At 36.3% G+C, this 22,360-nt stretch overlaps 1 protein-coding gene across 7 annotated transcripts in view; it reads left to right on the forward strand.

Moving 5' to 3' along the window:
• The first annotated feature begins 6 nt into the window (after nt 1–6).
• Nucleotides 7–22,360, forward strand: part of LOC111404071 (1,4-alpha-glucan-branching enzyme 1, chloroplastic/amyloplastic) — a 32,540-nt gene continuing 10,186 nt past the window's right edge. Inside the window, exons 1-15 of one of the 7 annotated variants that reach the window (XM_023032796.1) lie at nt 7–262; nt 1,275–1,495; nt 3,588–3,889; nt 4,201–4,299; nt 5,163–5,205; nt 7,391–7,450; nt 8,806–8,886; nt 10,084–10,200; nt 10,788–10,871; nt 11,628–11,749; nt 11,883–12,002; nt 13,225–13,354; nt 13,460–13,570; nt 14,867–14,995; nt 16,711–16,814. In XM_023032796.1, coding sequence (XP_022888564.1) covers nt 127–262; nt 1,275–1,495; nt 3,588–3,889; nt 4,201–4,299; nt 5,163–5,205; nt 7,391–7,450; nt 8,806–8,886; nt 10,084–10,200; nt 10,788–10,871; nt 11,628–11,749; nt 11,883–12,002; nt 13,225–13,354; nt 13,460–13,570; nt 14,867–14,995; nt 16,711–16,814 — 1,859 coding nt within the window. In that variant the 5' untranslated portion in view covers nt 7–126. Of the gene's footprint in view, nt 263–1,274; nt 1,496–3,487; nt 3,890–4,200; nt 4,300–5,162; nt 5,206–7,390; nt 7,451–8,805; nt 8,887–10,083; nt 10,201–10,787; nt 10,872–11,627; nt 11,750–11,882; nt 12,003–13,224; nt 13,355–13,459; nt 13,571–14,866; nt 14,996–16,710; nt 16,815–22,360 lie in introns of those variants that run through there. The other 6 variants (XM_023032798.1, XM_023032799.1, XM_023032797.1 and 3 more) reach the window with 6 other exon arrangements.

Raw genomic sequence — 22,360 nt, forward strand, 5'->3', positions numbered from 1 at the left:
TCTTGGCACCTTCAACTCAGCAGAGTTGCCGATCTGATTTTCAAAATTCAAGTAATTTATATTTTTTTTATTGTGTAGTTGGGTTTTTAATTTTTCAGAAAAAGGGGAAGGAAAATCTTGGGAAAAATGGTTTATACTCTCTCTGGGATGCGGCTGCCTACTGTGCCATTGGTGAATAAGTTGGGTGGTACGGGATCCAGCTCTCGTGCTGATCGAAGAAATGCCCATCTCTCGTTTCTCTCAAAGAATCAGTCGCATTCATGTACGACATAACTGCTTTCTCTGTTTATGTTTCGACCAGATATTCATTTGCAGGAGGACAATCTGTCCGTTTTAGTTCCGTGCTGCTTTTGATTTTGTTCTTCGTCTTATTCAATTGGGTAACATGTAATTTGTTTTCTGTGCTGTGAATGAATGATTTGTTAAGTGTATTGATCGTTAGCGATTATAAGTTAGAGGGAGTGACCTATCAAAAAAAAAAAAAAAAGGAGTTAGAGGGAGTTAATTTTAATTTTTTTCGCGAAAAAGCCTGGAGATGGTATGGAATTTGATATAGTTGATTATATTAGAGTAGATATTAATGCGATCAATTTATGTGCGGAGTTTGGTTGGACGCATCAATGTGCTTCTTGGGTTTATTTTTAGTTGCAGGTTCTAATGCTGAAATAATATTTTTAATGTTGGGGGTTCAACGCAATCCAATTCAAGAGCGGAAACCGCAACTGTCCAGTTTTGCTCGCGGGTAAATGATGGGCTTTTAGTGGGCAGTACCCTATTCTTTTTGCTGTTGCTTGAGAATCTGCAGAAGGGCTTATACGAGACCTAGCATCTCTCAGCTCAGATTTGGCATATCCAGTCCAAATCCTTCCTTCTGTTACCCGAATTTGTACTTTCTTGATTTGTTGGAAATGCGACATAATTTGATTATAATACAAATTACATGAAAGGCTAACTACTTGATACTTAATAGCTGTTGGAATAGAGTTAAGATTAAGATTTTCTTACAGCATGGGGGAGATTTTGACATATCAGGAAAATGTGGGAGATGGATGAATTTTGCTTTTGGGACTTGTTGGCGGCATGCGAGCTTGTTATTGATGTCTTCTTTTTATATTTTTATATTGCTGTTGCTATGCTTTTATTGCCTTACTTTCCAATTACAAGAAGCAATAGCTCCCTGCCCTATTAGACTATTATTCATTATGTGAAAATAAATTTAGTAATGTATATGGGATATTTTTGAAAGATGTAGCTGAACTGGTACTTGTTTGTAGGGACGATTTTTGCTGAAAAATCTTCTTATGATTCTGGATCCCAATCTTCTACAGCAACTGCATCGGAGAAGGTCCTTATTCCTGGCACACAGAGTGAGGGGTCCTCATCAGAGGAGTTGAACGTTGCCGAGATAGTTTCAGAAGATCCCCAGGCACGTGAGCATGAAACCTACTCCCGTACTTATGGCCCCCCAAGTCCCACACATACACATCTCCATGTAGTGAGAAACAAACTCTTGATCTCATTATAAAGGTCAAAGTGTGTGACTTATTAGTGAAGTTGCTTTATCAGTTGGAAGCTTGTTATAATAAGAATATCGGCTGCAATTCTCATTGCCACCCCTCCAGGAAAGGAGGTGGATATGTTTTCACCTGTGCTGCTAAATTTTGAGTTCGTGCTGACCTCAAATTACGTTAATTTTTATCCTTTTCAAGTGCATCTATCAATTAAATAATTTTATACACTTCTCCATTAGCCTCCTTTGAAACCTGAAACTCACTATTTGGAACATGAATAATCAATTGAGTTGTTCTCTTACACTGTGTTATAATGTTATTATGCTATATCATATGCTTGATATAGGACACTTGTATGAGACTTGGAGTTATGCCTCAGATTTGATGGGTAAAAGGTAGAAAATTTTCAAAAATTTATTGTCCTCAAAGATGAAACTGAGGAGACTTAGTGCAAGTAAGAGAGTGCTTATAAGGAGCTTTTAAGCACACTCACACATGCTATAAGGTTCGAGGATAAAGTAATTTGAAAATCTGATCTGTAGAATCTTTATTATTGCACCAAGTATTAGATAAAATACTTACTGGGTTGGTCTGTTGTAGAGTTTGATAGCCAATGGTTTATGAAACTCTGTGGGTCCTCCTACCATGATCCAAATGGTAGCTTCATAAGAGTGCTGGGATAGTTTAATTTTGCTACTATTTTTTGCTGTTTACAAAGTTGATCATTTTTCCAATTAGGACAGCCAGATGAAGCTGAAAACTCATATAGAGAGAAGAGGAGACGGAAAGAACTTAAGAGAATAAGAGTCGAAAAATATTATTGTTTTCAGGAAACAAGGCAAATCATTTGACCAGTTCCAGTCGAGATTTTTGTTGGGATTTAAATGGATTTAAGCGACAACATTAACTTATAATTAGAGAAATTTTAGTCTTTTTAAATCATTCTAGACGTTCTGGAAGAACTATAAATACCTGGAAAGTTGATTTTTTGACTGTGATGCTACCTATATCTATCATTTCTGGAAAAAGGAAGGTGACATCTGTCCTTAAAACTCAATCAAAATATATCTAATCTATTGTGTAGGTTCTCACAGTTGTAATGAAGCCTTTAAAAGTACTTTCCCATACATCAGAAAGGTTTCTGTGGTGGGGCGTATTCATAGACTTCACTGAACTATGCATGTTGAACCCTTGACACGTGGGGTATTTTGTGTACTTCAAATTTGGGGAAATGGGCTGAAATATCATTTGACATGGCTTGAAGGTTTTTTATCTCCAGGCCATCATAAAAGTTTTAGTAGTTTAAGATTATGTTCATTGGAGTGTAATTTAAGATTTAGTTGGAACGGTATTGCTTTTGAAGTCCATAAACTCTTGTCCACCTCACTCTTGACATCTTTTCTTCCTTTGCCTCTCTTTGATTTCCAATCCCCTAATTTCTTATTTCTTTTTTTCTGGGAATGGACTTAGATTCGATTACTTATCTGGTGCCATTGTGTTTAGTCTAAATATATAACTAATTATCAGAATTGTTGAGTATGATAAGAATTATTTTCAATTTACTTCTTAAGGACACATGTGCCTTCTCAAAGCGAAGTAATTTTTCATGATTTTGCGGACAGATATGATCTACATTTCCTATTAAAGATCTCTAGATCTGCCTGTTTATACGCTTTTGCATTATATGGAAGGAAAGGAAAATTTTCACATAAAAAGAATCAAATAAAAGAGAGATTAAAGATATCCTAATATTTAACTAAAACTAAACAAGAAGACACTTGACAATACTGAAATAACTCTTCAAATATGCTAAAGGTCGGAATGAGGAATCTTGGAGTAAATACCCCAATTCTATCTGTTATCAGAATCAAATATCTTCGATCTGCTTAAATGAAAATGAATGTGTGAATGCTATCTTTTGTTACAATTATATTTTCCCTCCACTGATCTTCTCTATGCACAAATCTTATCTGTAGATATCTGGTGATGATGAAAGTTTAAAAATGGAACATGAAGGCAGACTTAAAGATTATTTTCCTTCCACTGATCTTCTCTATGCACGAATCTTATCTGTAGATATCTGGTGATGACGAAAGTTTAAAAATGGAACATGAAGGCAAACTTAAAGATCAAGAAAATTTTGTTCAGCAGGGGAGCAGTTTTAGTGAAACCATGAGAGAGGAAGATTCTGCATCTTTACCACTACTAGATGTAGATGTTGAAGCAAAGGCTGAAGGAAATTCAGACACAGCGTATGTGTCTATGAGTACAGAATCAGATAGGGTCAGAAAGAGGGTTATCACTCCACCTGGAATTGGTCAAAGGATATATGAGATAGATCCACTTTTGACAAAGCACCGTGATCATCTTGATTACCGGTGAGACTTCTTTTCAACATGTTTTAATTTGAACCAATGTGTACGATAGGATTAAAACTTCTTGAGGTTCACAATCTAGTTTAAACTCTTGAAGTTTGGACCTATGTGTAATGGTGTTTTTGTGAGATAACCTCACATTTTGAAATTAAAAAGGCCCGCGATTATATTTTCTTGTTTAGAAACAAATTAATTTTGTAATTATCATCAATTAGCATATATGTTTCTAGAAGTGTATAGCAGTGCCGCACAGGATAGCTGCATCCAGCATTATATCAATCTGTTTTGTCAGTAAATATGTTTTTCATTCACAGGTATGGACACTATAAGAAAATGCGTGAAGCAATTGATAAGTACGAAGGCGGGTTGGAAATGTTTTCTCGTGGTTATGAGAAATTCGGTTTTACTCGCAGGTAATATTACTTAACTTTCTAAACACTATTGCTTTCTTTTTTTTCATATGATGACTTAAATGGAGTTCATCCTAGTTCATAACTGAATGCATCTGGTCGAACAACAATTCTGTTGTGGTACTTACACCTAACTAGTAATTTCTATTATCGTTTTTAGTTTTTACAATTTTGCATGGCTTACTTCGAGGGAAATTAATGAACATGCAACCGCAAGTAAGCTTCAGTGCCGAGAGACTGAACAACATAGCCTGAAGCGGGGTAGTTGATTTAGGTCTTCTTATTCCACCGCTAGCCGAATCCTACCTCTTTTTATGCGCGTTTCTGATCCTTCTGATCTAACAGCTGCAGACTAGGACTACATTTCGTAAAACTGGTTTCTCCTTAAATTGATGATTTGAACTGGTTCCAGAAGTTGATATCCATTGTTTTTTCAATTGAATATATTTCTTGATTAGATTGATGTCATGACAAGGTGTTCCTCCCCTCTTAAATCAAACATGTCATACTTAAAAGGACTGCAGCTACCAAGGTGAAGAAATTTATGTTCCAAATCAGGTAGCCAGGGTTTTAAATATCATTAATTCTTTTTAGATCCAAGCGCTTGATAAATCTAATGATTATGTGTTTAAGTTTTTTATGGGAAAGACTCAAATGTTGGTATTACACCATTTTGAATTGTTTGAAATGCCTGTGTTTTTGTTCATTTAGAATTGAAATTCATATATGTTTGTTACTTCAAGGTCTGTACAGATCTGTGTACTGTTATATCTTCTTAAAAGAAAGTTAACTTTTTCACAGAGTTATCCGTGAGTGGTGGTTAATAGATATTTCTATACTAACGTGATCGATATTTGTATTGTCAGTGCGACAGGTATAACTTACAGGGAATGGGCACCTGGTGCCAAGGTTAGTCCCATTAATTTCTTTAACTGTGATCTGTGACAGTTTTCTTCTTCCTTGCTATAATGCCACGCTTTTCACCTAGTTTTTTCAACAATTATTCTTAGAGTTCTATATCTCACACTGATAGCAGCAATACTTCCCTATCCATCTAGATCATGTCCTTTAGTGTCTTATGGAAAGGAAGAAATGGAAAGCAATTTACTTCGCATCTGGCTAGAATCTCTCTTTATGTAACTGTTTCTTGTTCTCTTTGAATCTCATTTAATGCTCACTGTTGAATTTTCCTCCTCAGTCTAGTTTGTCTTACTATTGGTTGGTTGCTTCTAGTTTGATGTACCGGAAACTGTTTAGAGGGGGTTTCAATGAGTTTGGTGAAATGTTACCAGATTGCTTATCTAAACGATTCTGTTTAGATGCATACGCACTGTATTTTAGTTACTAGTTTAGATATTGCTCATGTTTTGTCTTGAATAAAACCATGGTTTGTTTCCTCTTCTCTCTTTATGTTCACATGATCTGTTCATTTTTTCTTGAGAATTGGTGTGTTTGAATTGTTACAACAATATTTACCAATCTTATAGGAAAAATAGCACCCAGAGGTCCCCAAATTTTGACGTTTGTCGCTCTTTGGTCTCTAATCTTCAAAATGTAGTATTTACATCCCCAATCTTTCATTTTACTAGCACTTAGGTCCCCGTTTCACTATTTTACTCTCTTCTCTTATTAACACGATAAAATTTTATTTACAACAGGGTATTTCCTTTCTCTTTAGCTAAAGAAAAAAATAAACAAAAATAAGAATAGAAAAAAAAAAATGGAAATCTTTCTTCTCCATGCCACCCCAACTAAACCCACTTCACGTCCACACAATTATTGCATATCACTGCCATCACTTTGACATGGGCTTGGGTTGGAAGAAGATTCTTTTTTCTTTATATATTTGGTTTTTATTTAATTTTCTGTTTGTTTGAAGATAATGATAAAACTGTTATTTTAATAAAATTTTAGCTTAAGTGCTACTAAAATGAAAGATTGAGGGAATTGGTGTTGTTGAATTGTTACAACAATATTACCAATCTTATAGGAAAAAAAGCAGGCAGAGGTCCCCAAATTTTGACGTTTGTTGCACTTTGGTCTCTAATCTTCAAAATGTAGTATTTACACCCCCAATCTTTCATTTTACTAGCGCTTAGGTCCCTATTTTACTATTTTACTCTCGTCTCTAATTCACACGATAAAATTTTATTCACAAAAGGGTATTGCCTTTCTCTTTAGCTGAATAAATAAAAATAAACAAAAATAAGAATAGAAAAGAAAAATGGAAATCTTTCTTCTCCATGCCCTCCAACCAAACCCACTTCACGTCCACACAATTATCGCGTATCACTGCCATCACTTTGACGTGGGCTTGGGTAGGAAGAAGATTCTTCTTTTTATATTTTTGATTTTTATTTAATTTTTTGTTTGTTTGAAGGTAATGATAAAACTATTATTTTAATAAAATTTTAGCTTAAGTGCTACTAAAATGAAAGATTGAGGGAATTGGTGTTGTTGAATTGTTACAACAATATTTACCAATCTTATAGGAAAAATAGCAGGCAGAGGTCCCCAAATTTTGACGTTTGTTGCACTTTGGTTTCTAATCTTCAAAATGTAGTATTTACATCCCCATCTTTCATTTGACTAGCACTTAGGTCCCCATTTTACTATTTTACTCTCATCTCTAATTAACATGATAAAATTTTATTCACAAAAGGGTATTGCCTTTCTCTTTAGCTAAATAAATAAAAAAATAATAATAAATAATAATAAAAAAATGGAAATCTTTTTTCTCCATGTCACCCCAACCAAACCCACTTCACGTGCTCACAACTATTGCATATCATCGTCATCACTTTGACATGGGCTTGGGTAGGAAAAAGGTTATTTTTTTTATATTTTTGGTTTTTATTTAATTTCCTGTCTGTTTGATAATAATGATAAAACTATCATTTTAATAAAATTTTAGCTTAAGTGATACTAAAACGAAAGATTGAGGACAGAAATGCTTCGATTAGAAGAATGGAGACTAAAGTGCAACATGATTCCAAGTTCGGCAATCTTTGTTTGCTATTTTCCAGTTTTATATGGTAACTAGTTTTATAAATATGCAATATATTCTTAGGTCTCTTTTCTGTGCATTTTGCAGTGGGCAACACTTATTGGAGATTTCAACAACTGGAATCCTAATGCTGATGTCATGACTCGTGTAAGTGTTATCTCTTCATTATTGGAACATCCTATATATAAACATGTACACACACACACACACGTATATAGTAAGTGAAAAAGAACTCATGTAGTTTAAATTGCTACTTCATAAATAAAACATATATATGTATGTGTATGTATGTATATATATATATATACACACGCGCGCGCGCGCGCACATATCTATGTGTGTGTGTGTGTGAAAAAGAACTCATGTATTTTAACTTGTTACTTCATAAATAAAACACACACACACATATAGACACGTTTATATGTATCTACAATTGGAATCCTAATGCTGACGTCATGACTTGTGTAAGCATTATCTTTTCATTATTGGAACATCCTACACACACACACACACACACACACACATATTTATGTATATACATACAAAATCAAATCTTGGGCAACCACATTGTGCCATGTTACCTTTTTATTCTATCGTGATCATTGGGATCTTGAGGGTCAACTATATCAATCATTTTCTGCTTCTTTTTTTTTTTTTCAATCTAGCACTATATTTTTAGTTATGTCCCACAAAATCAAATCTGGGCAATCAGCCAACCACATCATCAGACATTTGAGTCTTTGTGCTTTAACGAATTGGTTCCATCGTCAGCCAACCACAGCCTCATTTCTTATGTTATCCATTTTGTATGGTCAGACATCTTTGTTAACATTCCCATTTTTCTTACGTTAATCTCTGAGCTCTTTCTGCTTTGACGAACATATAGTTTTTCTAATGACAGTCCTTTAGAACTTTCCTTTTAGTTTGATCGGTAACTCAAAATCACAAAACATCTTCATAGCACTTATTCATTTTGCCCAACCCAAACTAATGCATTACTTCCTCTCTGAGCCCTCCAATAAAAATAATAATCGATTCTCTATTCATGAAGTAATCTTGCTTTCGGACATGGTACTGTATCCTGGCTCTGCTATCCTTTTTGATCCTACTATATCTAGGAGATTCTATGTATTTTGTCTATGATAAAAGGACATTCTGTGTATTCCATTTTACTTCCACTTGACCTAAAATCTTTATATTCCGAAGTGAATGTGCAATTTTCGAACTTAAGTTCTTCTTCTAGTTTAGTCAACTAAAGCTATATTAGCAACGAATAAGATACACCAATGGACATTATTATGACTTCACCTGTAACTCATCCATGACTAGAGCAAAAAGAATATTTTCTATCTTTGGTAGTCTATATCTTTAAGTCACATTGATTTTCTCTATTGTGATTGTTCAGTGTCTCAAAAAATGGCACTAATTTTGGTTAGTTATATTGCTTTGCTATCTCTATTATCCATATTATCATATGATTGACTGACCAATTGTTTGAGCAGAATGAATTTGGAGTCTGGGAGATCTTTTTGCCAAACAATGCAGATGGTTCTCCTCCTATCCCCCATGGTTCCCGTGTGAAGGTAATACTTGTCGCTGGGTAGAGCAGAGGATCATGAATTTTAGCTATTTCACTGTCCTCTTGAAATGGTGCTTTACTGGATTTTTCTTATCAACTCATTTGAATAAATAATAGTGTTTGTTATAGAAACTTTATCTAATGGAGAATCCCTATCTTACCATTGCACACCTTTCTGAATTCTTCCTTCAGTCAAAATTTACTAGTGAAGATAAATTTACCAATAAGACAGGCTGTACTGGTTTGCTACTGCCTCTGCAATGCATCAGTGCAAGTCGCTTTGAAAACATTCAACAATTTCAACGTCTTGCTAGCTTAGTTGTTCTTCCTCTAGTTTTGGGATGTAGATCAATTACAAATAATTTCTGACATTCATTCGCTTCATACTTCTGTTAAAAAAATAATGACCTGACACATGCTTAGGTGTAAAAAGGGAAAGGATAGCATGAAAAATACACATTTTCTACACTTTTCAGAATTATTTGTACCAAGTTATAATGGAGCATACTTGAGAAGGAAGAGATATTTTATACTGAATCTTGTGAAGAGATTTTATAATTTTGTGCTTGGCTGTCTACATATGTTCAGATGCATGAGGTCAAAGATCTGTACTGGGATCTTTGTTATCTAAGTTCGCTGAATGGTTACTGGTGTGTATACAATTCTTGCACTTTTACTCATATACATGCCTGACGAAATTTCTCGGCCTTCTCCAGAATCTTCAACAATTTCGACATCTTGCTAGATTAATTCTTATCCTTAGTTTCAGGGTGTAGTTCGGTTGCCAATAACTTCTGCCAATCGATTCTTTTGGAGATGTCTCAATCTCAAAATAGTGGCTTTTTCTAGAGAATTTATTCTTTTCTTACTCTTCTTAAAATAATCATGATGCGACACATGCTTAGATGTAAAAATTGGAAAGGATAGCAAGGAAAATACACATTTTCTACTCTTTCCTAAATAATTATTTGTACCACGTTAAAATGGGGCGTACTTGATAAGGAAGAGCTATTTTATACTGCATCCAGTGAGGAGTTTTTATGATTTGTATGTGTGTCTGGCTGTCTGCATACGTTCAGATGCATGAGATCAAAGATCTTCACTTGAATACTTGTTATCAAGTTTGCTGCAAGTTTATTGGTGTGTATACAAAGTTCTTGAAGCTTTTGGTTGTATGAAAACCCGTGCATTTATAATGCAGATTCGCATGGATACTCCAACTGGCATTAAAGATTCTATTCCGGCTTGGATCAAATTCTCCGTACAGGCTCCTGGAGAAATTCCATACAATGGAATATATTATGATCCTCCAGAAGAGGTATTACAATCTAATACACCTGTTATTTGTGTGCCTCACAGCGAGATTTAGAACCTGTTTGAGCCCCATTCCTTTTCCCCAAAATGCATTTTGGAATAGTATTTTGATAGAGAATGTGTGGTTAAAAAATAAGGAAAAGTTTTGGATTTACGTTTAATATTATTTTTATTGAAGAATGTTTGGTTGAAATAAGAGAGAGATGTATTTTAGAAATAATGGGGACCAAACAAGGGCATTAGCATTGAAAATGGTGAACAGTGGATGATCTGGGACAGGGAAATGACCATATTGTGACTTTCCTGTTTCAAAAAGTTTTAAGCAAAATTTTGAATAAGAAAAATTTCTTTACCTCTTGGCAGTTTTAATCAGATTTTATGCACTGGACTTTGATCCATGAAATAATTCTGAGAGGTTCATTACACGCGAAGTTGCAAGTTTAGAAGATAAATCATAAGGGTTTCTTGAAAGGTTATATGGTGCTTTCTTCAATCAGCCTATGGTGCTGGTATGGATATTATGTTATAATCCTCCCCAATTCCTTTTAGGCTAATTGGTTTTTTTTTTTTTTTTTTTTTTTTTTTTTCCAGGAGAAGTATGTTTTCAAACAACCTCGGCCAGGGAAACCAAAATCACTCAGGATATACGAGTCTCATGTTGGAATGAGTAGCACGGTGTGCATCTCTACTCTCTCATGTGATGAATAAACTCTATGCTTGTACTTATCTGCATTTTCCTTGACTCAGCATATTTTTAAATGATCCATTAGAACTTACATTTCTTAATAGCTGTTAACTTAAGATGAATGTTAAATTTTCACCCTCGATAAACTTTTACCATTTTGAAAAGAATTTTGAACTTGAAGTCATTTGAATGCATATTTTACTGTCATTGAGCAATATTTGGAGTACTCGAGAACTCAAAGCAAAAATTTATAGTTTCTTAAAAACTGAGAAGCCAGAAACCAGAAGCAACTACTAGGGCTTCTCTGTGTATTTTCTCAGCAGACAATACTATACAAATATATAAAAATATGTGGAGTGAAACCAGTTTACTTCTCACATGTCTGCATTGACAATTTGGTGACTTCTTCATCCATCTAGTTTGGCTACCTTCTGTTGTAAAAGCCATTCTAGTACAGTGTAAAGGTGTCGTGTTCTACTCCTATATCCGGTTGATTTCATATGGAAACTTAGGGTTTTTATTATTGTCAAATAATCAATAAATTTAGCAAGTGCTTTCAATAACTTCCTTTAAAGATAGCTTCAGGTTGACAAGCTATTGCTAACTTGCCCAATTTTATAGATGATGTCCAACTTATGTTGACAAGTCTTGGCTTCGTTCTATGGTGCTTCCTTTTGTGAAGATCTGACAGTTGTTGGCTGCACATTAACGTCACCTGGTTCTTATTTTCTTAACCTTGAATGTAGGAGCCTATTATCAATACATATGCCAATTTTAGAGATGAAGTGCTTCCTCGTATCAAAAAGCTTGGTTATAATGCTATTCAGATAATGGCAGTTCAAGAGCATTCATATTATGCCAGCTTTGGGTAATCCATTTCACCTTAATTATTCCACTTAACTACTTTCACTGTCATTTTCAATGTAGTAAATGTAAACTTGGAATTTCCTTTTTTCCCCTATTTTAACAAGAATTTATGCCCATTGATTTGTGTCCATCAGTTACCATGTGACAAATTTCTTTGCGCCAAGCAGCCGTTTTGGGACTCCTGATGATCTTAAGTCTTTGATAGATAGAGCTCATGAGTTGGGTCTGGTTGTTCTCATGGATATTGTGCACAGGTAATAATTGAATTTTAGTGACAAAATCAACTTAAAAGTGGATTTTGTGAGGCAATGGAAACTGCTTATTTCTTCATGTTAGTATCATGTTTTCTATGGGTTTTAGATAATCAAAATATTAATAGACAGTCTAATTTGAATTTTATACTTAATGCATGTGAAATTCGATTCCGAACTTTTACTACTACTACTATGTAGATTATATTGTTAATATCCAAACATGTGCAATTGTTGATGGGGGAGCTGCAGCAGGAGAATGATGGAGTCCTTTTTTTCTTTCTTTTCGTTTTTGGAGTCCCCACTCCCTTTACTCTGGCCAAGGAAAATTATCATTAATATAAAGCAGAAATTATGTCATCCTCAAGCTATTCTTTTGAACTCTGTCTATTTGTGTTGGAGCTCAGATTAATTTCATAGATTAATCTGGATCCTGTAAGTTTGACATGTGGAAGATTTGCAAAATATTATGTTAGAGATTGGTAAAAGACTTTCAAAATCTCAGAAGGAAAACATCTAGTTATGGAGATCAGATTAGTCATGAAGGAAAAATGATCTGGGTAAGGCAGTAAATGCTCCATGCCTCAACCTGGTCGAAGTCTTCATAGCGGAAGAGCAGTGTGGGGTTCAGGAGGTTTTGATTAAAAAAATACATGGGGAAGGATTTTGTGGAATTTCAGTTTGTGGCTAAGAGCTTCATTGTTATGCTTCCAGCTTTGGTTAAAAAGTTTAATGGTTAGAGCAGTGGTATATAATCTTCTAAGGGGAGGAATGGTAAATGTGGCATCACCGGCCAGTTTTAGGCTTATAATGCTGGTAGATGATTACCCTTACTCCGTATCTCGAAAGAGAATCTTTTTTCTGGTTAAGTGATTTGCTCAGTGAAAGACAAAAAGGTTCTTTCTAACATTCTCAGAATGTACAGGAGAAATCAGAATTTGTGTAATGCTTGAGGTAGGTACAGTTGCTGATATGAAGTCCAAGGAGATTGAGATGGCATATAGAATGAATCTTTTTCTCCTTTTGGGATGGGATGGACAGGGAGGAGGATAGAGTGCTGGACACAATCTATTTATCCTGAGAATCTGAGTTGTGATATTACTATGTTCAATTGCATGCTATTCAACTGTGCAGTTAACTTGTACTTTTCTTTTGGTAACATGTATGATCGTTTTTTTTTTTTTTTCCCCCATTATTACCTCACCCCTAATGTTTTATATATCAGCCATGCATCAAATAATACTTTGGATGGGCTTAACATGTTTGATGGCACCGATAGCTGTTACTTTCACTCTGGACCTCAGGGTTATCACTGGATGTGGGACTCTCGACTTTTTAATTATGGACACTGGGAGGTATGTGCACTTTTGAAAACTAGAACGGGCTGAATAAATTATTCAATCTTTTATCCTCTTATGAATATCATCAAATATAGCATCAACTATGATATTTTGTTGTAGGTATTAAGGTTTCTGCTCTCTAACGCAAGATGGTGGTTGGACGAGTACAAGTTTGATGGTTTCAGATTTGATGGTGTGACGTCAATGATGTATACTCACCATGGCTTACAGGTATTTCCATGTTAATTGGTGAGACTTGGCTTGTACTCTTAGTTGGATCGATATAGATAAAAAATGAGTTGCATTGCATGAACTTGCATAAATGCAAGCGGTTGTAATTGCCACGAAATATGCATTGCTCCTTGTGCTGTTCCATAAATCTGTTTTTAACAGTTTGAAAACAGTTGTCATGTCAAATAGGCGAATAATGGAAGAATGGGCTATCCTCGAGTGATACTTTTCGAAATGTTATTTTGATTATTGAGAAAATTAGGTTCTCTGTTGCTCTGTTACTTGAAGTATTAGATCATCTTCAAAAGACTTTTTAAAAGTGAGTTGCTTTCAAACCTTAAAATTAGGTTCCAACAGACGATTTTAGCTTTTGTAGAATAGCACAAAATTGACTCGCTATTTGTATTTTATCAAGATTATATTTAGTGAAATTGCAAGTTTCAATTTTACTCTATTTAAATTAGTCATGTTATTTTTAATATTTTAGCTATTAAAATATGGAAAAATATATTAATTGAAAAATAAAGGAAAAACAGCAAATGAATGTCGCGAAAAGTAAAATAAAGAGCAAAAATAAAGAGTTTGTTGGGATATATAAAAAAATTACTCTTTAAATTTAAAGATGCTCGGTATTACGACCAAGTTGCTCTTTAAAATAAAGAGTCTCTTCAAAATGCTCTGACAAATAGTTAGCTTTAGTGTATGTTTGGTAAAGCTTGTAGATTATAAGTTGTGGGTCACTGGGTCTTGGGGAATGTGTGACTAAAAATTATCTTTGACCTGCATGCAAGCTTGAAAACACTTTACCAAACATACTCACGTTCATTATCCATCTTATCCATTAGAAGTTCCATTTACATGTTTTTGAACTTTTTTCAATATGAAAACTGCAAATCTTTCTAAATGATCTTATGTTTTAATCGCATTAAAATTGGAAAGTTTTCTTCTTCAAAAAATTGTATGGATAAATTCCTCTTTTGATAAATGTATAATTGATTAGTTGTCATTTATATTTTATTCATTTGTATTGTTCAATTTTCCAAACATTTGATTTTTAGACAGCTGTAAGTGAGCTTTATGCATATTAAACATGTTGCACAGGAAACTCTAAATTAATGAAGACTATCGAGGCCATAAAAAATATAGGTTTTATATGAATGAATCATCAATAGTTTTAGCATTTCTTGGTTTTGACATCATGACAATATCATTTGAGAAATTTGTGATGCTGGTTGTGTCTAGTCTCTCTTTGATATCCTTTGTACATCCTCCCACAAATGTTTTTATTGCTAATAGGTTGCATTTACTGGAAACTACAATGAGTACTTTGGATTTGCGACGGATGTTGATGCTGTAGTTTATTTGATGCTGGTCAACGACCTCATTCACGGGCTCTTCCCTGAAGCTATAACCGTTGGTGAAGATGTAAGTCTATCAATATCATTTGGCAGCCACAAATATGGTTTGATTTTTTTATTGATTTTTTTATTTTTAACTGGGGTGGAGAAATATTAGAAGGAATTGACATATTCACTTTTCCCTTGTTGGATTCCATATTGAAGGAGAAAAGAAAATTGGAGACACAAAATACATTTTTTCTTGTGTAACGACTCCGGCCCATGTCCAAGCCGTTGTATTACACTTATTATCCACTTTGGAGGGCATCTGCCCTCTTAATCCCTCACAAATTTCTATAGTGACCCCCATGATTCGAAAACCTGTCTTATGGAAGATTTAAGTTGAATCTTGGTGCCAATTGGGCCCAATTCCACTTGATTTTTAAAGTTTAATGTTAAGTATTTTTAGAATATTTATCAACAAAGTTTATGTACCAACTCCTTGGTACCCATTCCACTTGATTTTATTTCCCTCCATTTACTTTTTCTTTCCTTCTATCCAGTAAACCATCCTATGTTTTGATTGTGACTTTTGTTTGATATGCATATCTATATAAGTTTGATCGCTTAAGTTGTATGTCACACACTAGCATTTATCAGACATTTACACTGAACGGAATTAAATAGTATGGTTGGGTATGAAGAAAATTGCCTGGGCAGATCATCATAGCACAGGTAGCCAAGTCATACGTGCAAAGAAAATAATGAAAATGAAGTACCATCAACACCAATAAAAAAAGGTCAATAAGTTCGGAACAAGAGAAGAAAAGTTGTTCACTTACATAAATAGGATTCCTCAATGAAATCTCCTTTCAGGACTTGGTTCTATGTTATTGCTTTTTTGAGTGTGTCCATAGAGTTAATCATCAAGCTAATTCTTTCCATGACCCAAACCCAACAGCTGCTTTCAACTCTGTAAAGTAGCTGGTTTTTCCATATTCTGTTTTAAGTGGTAATTTTAGAACATGCATACATTACATAAAGTTGATGTACCACATCATCTATTTCAGGTTTATGTTTCACAGTAAATTTGGGTTTAGGCACATATCCTTGTTCTCATTACCTCATTCAAGTGGTAATTTTAGAACATGCATACATTACATCAAGTTGATGTACCACATCATCTATTTCAGGTTTATGTTTCACAGTAAATTTGGGTTAGGTACATATCTTTGTTCTCATTACCTCATTCAATCCGTTGCCACTCCTATCAAGAGATCCAATAAATTCAGATCCTTCGCAACCATGTTAGGCCATGTTTGTTTTAGTCCACCTCTCCCTCTTCTATCATGATATATTGGGGTCTTATCTCTTTCGTGAATGAAAATTTCTTTCAATTCTATGCAAGACTTGGCAGGACTACTAAGTCATCATTTTCTTAATTTATCGTCGTTAGGTTTCACCTTTGCCCATTGGCATATAGTCTGCTTTCTTGTTCTATTAAATATTATTTACTGGAAGGAATTGGTAGCATGGACATACATCCATCTGAACATCATCATTTAATACTCTTAATAAAAATTTTATCCTTAAAACATCCTAACCCTTCAACCTATAAACTGCAGCAATAATTCGATATTCGTACCTTCACTTTTTTGAGATTTCATAGTTATTGCCCATTTACAAAGCAAAAAGATAATGTTGGTCACTTACGATTAGAAATGTTTGATTTTGGCAATGCTTCACTAGCATCTAAGATCTTGTTTATTGTAAACATCGTAGTAACTATACTAATCTTTGCAGGTCAGCGGCATGCCAACTTTCTGTATTCCTGTTCAAGATGGTGGTGTTGGATTTGACTATCGTCTTCATATGGCAATTGCTGATAAATGGATTGAGATGCTCAAGTATGTTGTCCTCGAAGCTCGAGATACTTCTATTCTTGAAAGTACCTGGTGTTCAAAATATTGTTTTGTGTATAGAAGAGTACATTTTGATAAAAAATTTCACAGAAAAGGTTAGATATTTATTTAGTTTCCTTGTACATTAAATGACTGTACATATATATACACAATGAAAGGCAAGTTTTTGCAGAAATTATCTCTATTGTTCGGTCCCTTTTTGTCATGGTATCAGAGTTGGGGGAAGTTTTCTAAAGTTCTACCTGCTATGAATTAATTTTTTTTGAAAGGGACATTCGTTTTTCGGTTATCAGCGCCACCTGCCTCTTCCTTTTCGGTGTGTTGGTTGCTAGTTTTTTTTATTTTTATTTTTTATAGGTAATCAGAGAATTTTATTCCTTAAAAGAGAGTACATGGGAGGTATACAATCACTTTAAGCATGAAAGGAACAACATGAAATTAGGCAACCCTACAACAGAATTTTTAGCCACTGCATTAAATCAAGTATACAAGGTCAAGTAAAATAATTCTCTTATCTGTTTTGTTGTCTTTGTTTGGTCTTCGAAATATCGATCGTTCCGTTCTCTCCATATGCACCATACAATGCATCCCGAGATAAGATTCCAGAGAAGTTTTCTATCCTTATCGCGAAGTTTTCTCCTCCATGCCTGTACCACGTCTTCTATATGCCTAGGTAGCACCCAATCCATTGATTGAGAAGCCTGAATACTGTTCCAAAATCAACGTACACCATCACAATGAATGAATAAATGATCAATCGTCTCTCCATCCTTCTTGCACATATAGCACCACTCGGTTACATAAAATCATTTTCGTCGAAGATTATCCATCGTTGACACCTGCCCTCTCATAACTGTCCACAATAGAAATGCTAACCGTGGAGGCAATTTGCTTTGCCACACCATCTTCCAAGGTAATGAACTCTCCACAAATCCCAAAAGGGATTGAAAGTATGAGTGGACTGAAAAAATATCATCTCGAGCCAACCTCCACCTGCTACAATCACCCTCTCCTACCCGAATTTGTATCTCATGCAGAGCGGTCAAAAACAATGAATAATCTTCCAATTCCCTATCCTGTAAACCCCTCCTAAAAGTAATATTCCAACTATAGCCCCCATTATGAATGTCTAATACATCACCCACCATAGCAGCAGGCTCTAACGCAATGCGGTACAATGAAGGAAATCCCTCCTTTAACGGTTGATCGCCACACCATCATTCCAAAATCTAATATCAGTGCCATTTCCCACCACAAAATTTAGTTTGTCCCTAAAATCATTCCATCCCCGTCGGATATACCTCCACAAATTCACCCTATAGGAGCCACGACCCTCAACCGTACACCAACCCCCCTCCATCACACCATACTTTGCCCCAATGATTTCTCTCTAAAAGCTCTCCCTCTCCACTCCAAATCGCCACAACCACTTGCCCAATAAAGTCTTATTAAACAAAACAAGGCTCCTCACTCCAAGCCCCCCATCCTCATAGGCAAACAAATAGTACTCCAATTAACCAAATGCATTTTCCTCTCCTCCCCTAACCCTGCTCACAAGAATTCTCTTTGAAATCTCTCTAATCTATTTGCCACTGCAACCGGAATAGGAAACAATGACAAAAAGTAAGTGGGGAGATTTGAGAGAGTGGATTTAATAAGAGTAAGTCAGCCTCCCTTAGAAAGATACATACACTTCCACCCTGCTAACCTCCTCTCCATTCTTTCCATAATACCATTCTAGATATGTGTAATTTTAAACCGTGCCCCTAGCGAGAGGCCTAAATATGATATGGGCAATTGTGCAATCCTACATCCCAATATACCAGCCAACTCCTCCACGTTCCCCAACTGGAATAACCTCAAATTTCCCCAAATTGATTTTTAATCCAGACACCGCTTCAAACATAGGAGCAAACGGCGCAGGTTCCTGAATTGTTCAGCATCTGCATCACATAAGATCAACGTGTCATTGGCAAATAGCAAATGAGATACCTGCAATTGGCCAACCCTAAAGCCCCTTACCAAACCCTCTCCCACAGCTCTTTCAAACATTCTACTGAAAGCCTCCATCACAATAACAAAAAGCAATGGGGCTAGTGGATCTCCTTGCCGCAATACTCCAAAAATAACCCTCCGGCGTTCCGTTGACCATAATTGAGAACGAAACAGTAGAAATACAGAACTGAATCCATTTACACTACTTATCCTCGAAGCCGCACCTCCTAAGCATATACAAGAGGAACCCCCAGTTCACATGATCATATGCCTTCTGAATATCGAGTTTACATAGCATCCCAGAAATTTCCAAACGCAATCTTAAATCAATGCATTAATTCGCTATAAGCACAGAGTCCAAAATCTAGCGACCTTTTACGAAAGCATTCTGAAACTTGGACACTACTTTCCCGAGCACCTCCTTTAATCTGTTCGCCAGGACTTTCGCAGTAATCTTATACACCCCACAGATTAGGCTAATAGGGCGAAAGTCCTTAATGTCGGTCACTCTCGATTTCTTAGGGATCAGCACAACAAATGTAGCATTAGAACTTTTTTGGAACCTGCCATGTTCAAAGAAATATGTAAACATATCCAAAATTTTCGATCGCACCACCTCCCAACAAGCCTTGTAAAATGAGAACGAGAAACCGTCCGGTCTAGGGGCCTTATCCTCGTTCATGCTAAACACTACCTCTTTGATTTCATCCTCCTCAAAAGGTCGCTCTAACCACCCGGCATCATCCTCCGTGATAGTAGAAAAATCCAATCCTTCCAACTCTGGCCTCCACTCAAACTGCTCCTAATATAGATTCTGATAGAAATTCACCAATTGGCTTCCAATTTCGAGTGGTTCTTCATAAGTTATCCCATCCACTTCCAACATTGTGATAGAGTTTTTGCGCCTATTAGAATTAGCGATCTTGTGAAAAAACTTAGTACATTTATCTCTTTCTTTCAACCAATTGACTCTAGATTTCTGACGCCATGCAATCTCCTCCATCTCCACCAACCTCTCCGATTCTTCCCTTAATGCTTTACGTTTCTCCTTCTCCTCCCCAGCCAACCTTTGACTCTCCTCCCACCTATCCAACTCATCAATCTCTGAAAGACACTGAATTTTACGAGAGTTCACATTGCCCACAACCTCCTCATTCCATCTCTTTAAATCTCTTTTCAAAGACTTCAACTTTTGATCCAACACAAAACTAGGAGACCCCCTAACATCGTAAGATGTCCACCAAGTCTGTACTTGCTCCCTAAAATCTTCAACTTTCAACCACATTTTCTCGAATCTAGAAGGCCTTCGTCCTCCACCCGTCCCGTTCCCGGTTAACGTAATGGGGAAATGATCAGTGTACACCCTCCCCAATCTTCTCTGAATGACATCTGAATACTTAGCCTCCCAATCTCCGCATATCAAGAATCTGTCTATACGAGAAAGAACAGGTTGATCCCGATTAGATGATCAGGTAAAATCTCCTTCAATCATAGGCAAATCTACCAACATATTCTCCCTTATAAAGTCTGAAAACTCCTCCATTGCCCTCGTGAGTCTCCCATCGTTCGAACTCTCAATAGGAAATCGAACAACATTAAAGTCACCTCCTATACACGTTGGTAGATTCCACCAAGCCATCATTCCAGCCAGTTCATCCCACAAGCGCCGTCTACTGTCATCAGTATTAGGCCCATAAACATCTATGACATCCACTGAAATCCATCCCCAATGTTTCTGAACGACATCGAAATTGAGAACAATCCAACACTCACCTCCTCCATCTCAAGCACTCTGGTGTCCCACATGACTAATATGCCTCCAGAAATCCCTGATGATCCCATAAACTGATACCCTACATGCTGTCCCCCCTATAAGCTATTGACCACCGCCCTCGAGATGACCTCCATCTTGGTTTCTTGTAAGCATACAAGATCCACTCCCCAGCCCCTTAGCAGATGTCGAACACCCATCATTTTCCCAACTTCATTAAGTCCCCTTACATTCCCGCTAATGATTCGTGGTATCATTTTAACATTCTAGCATCCCTCCCCAGTACTCCATTATTAGACTCACCACCCTTGCCATCATAATTAACTGACCATTGGAGCCTCTTAAGTTCACGGTCGCCCTTTCTTCTTAATTTACCTTCTTGTTTACTCATCTCCTGTCCTTTATTGGCCTCCAAATCTTCAAACAATTGTAGTAATCCGTTTTCGTATCTATCACAAGACACGCCCATTTACTTACTGAAATCCTGAATTTTCTGTAGAACCCAGTTCGAAGGTGGCTGTCCAGCTTCGAATCCAATCAATTCCCCTGTTTCCTCCACCTGTATAACATCACTTTCTATTTCTCCCTTCTTGGCTCCATTTACCCACAACACCAGTGCTTTTTCCGTCCCCGAGTCACTTACCTTCATTGACTTAGAGTTTCTTCTATTATATGTGTTTGCGACCCTTGTTGTCAAAGGTGTCGCGTTGTGCTCTATCACCCCTGACAGTACATGCCTCGTCCGTTGGTCACCTAGTAAAAGCCCATCATCGTGTGGGACTGTGTCCATTGCACTCATCGTTACTGTCTTCAAGTTCACCATACTCTGCTCCCCTTCTTTAGACTAAGGTACCACCTCTCAGTCTATATCGGTTCCCGCGTCGACCTCATCCATATCCATCCCCTCTAAGACATCATCTTTATCATATTTAGATTGTCCCTCATCCGTTTCAATCCGATCAATTGACTCACAAGTGATTTCGAGTCTTCCCTACTTTACTTAATTATATGCCGATTCCTTCTTATTCAATTTCGATGCTTGTTTTCCAACAGCTGGATACTCATCCATACCCACCCCACACTTATGGCAACATAACTTCTTGGGACCCATTTCATACCCACTTCCCACTAGCCTAATCAATTCTTCCAACGCTCCTTTCAATTCCTGGACACGGGCCATAATTTCAACCATATTCAAACAACAATGACCTTCGTTTACACTGACATTGACTGTCATCTCCTTTTGCTGTTGCATCCGTTGGTCAGCATGCTTTGAGGCATGTAAGTTTGCTGTTACGTCTACATAAGTCAATCTTTGTCGATTACGTTCATTCACCGGTTGACGTTTGGCCTTATCCCCAACAACAAAAGAATCAACAACAGTTTGAAACACCCGCGAGATTGATGCCCATCCTTCTCCATTCGCGCCTTCCGGCACTAACACAACTCCTTTCCGACGTCTATCCCCATACTGTGCTATCATCAAGTACCTACCACAGCGGTTCGCATAACGCTGTGCCAAGAAGGTTCTTGATGACTCATAGAACCTAGAAGCGAAATCCTCATGCTTACTAGTTGCCCTCAACTTGTCCATCATATTCACCATCCAAAGTGCACCGAACCTTCCCATGCTAATTGCATTTGATATCTTCGAGCCCCATTCGGTCATTTTAACAGCACCAAGATTGGTAACAGAAATTGCAAACTCTTTCGCCTCAACTCGAAAACGATGATTGAAGGCCACATCGAATTCATCCACAAACTT

This window comes from Olea europaea, chromosome 11, assembly GCF_002742605.1.
Source record: "Olea europaea var. sylvestris chromosome 11, O_europaea_v1, whole genome shotgun sequence".
NCBI lineage: Eukaryota > Viridiplantae > Streptophyta > Magnoliopsida > Lamiales > Oleaceae > Olea > Olea europaea.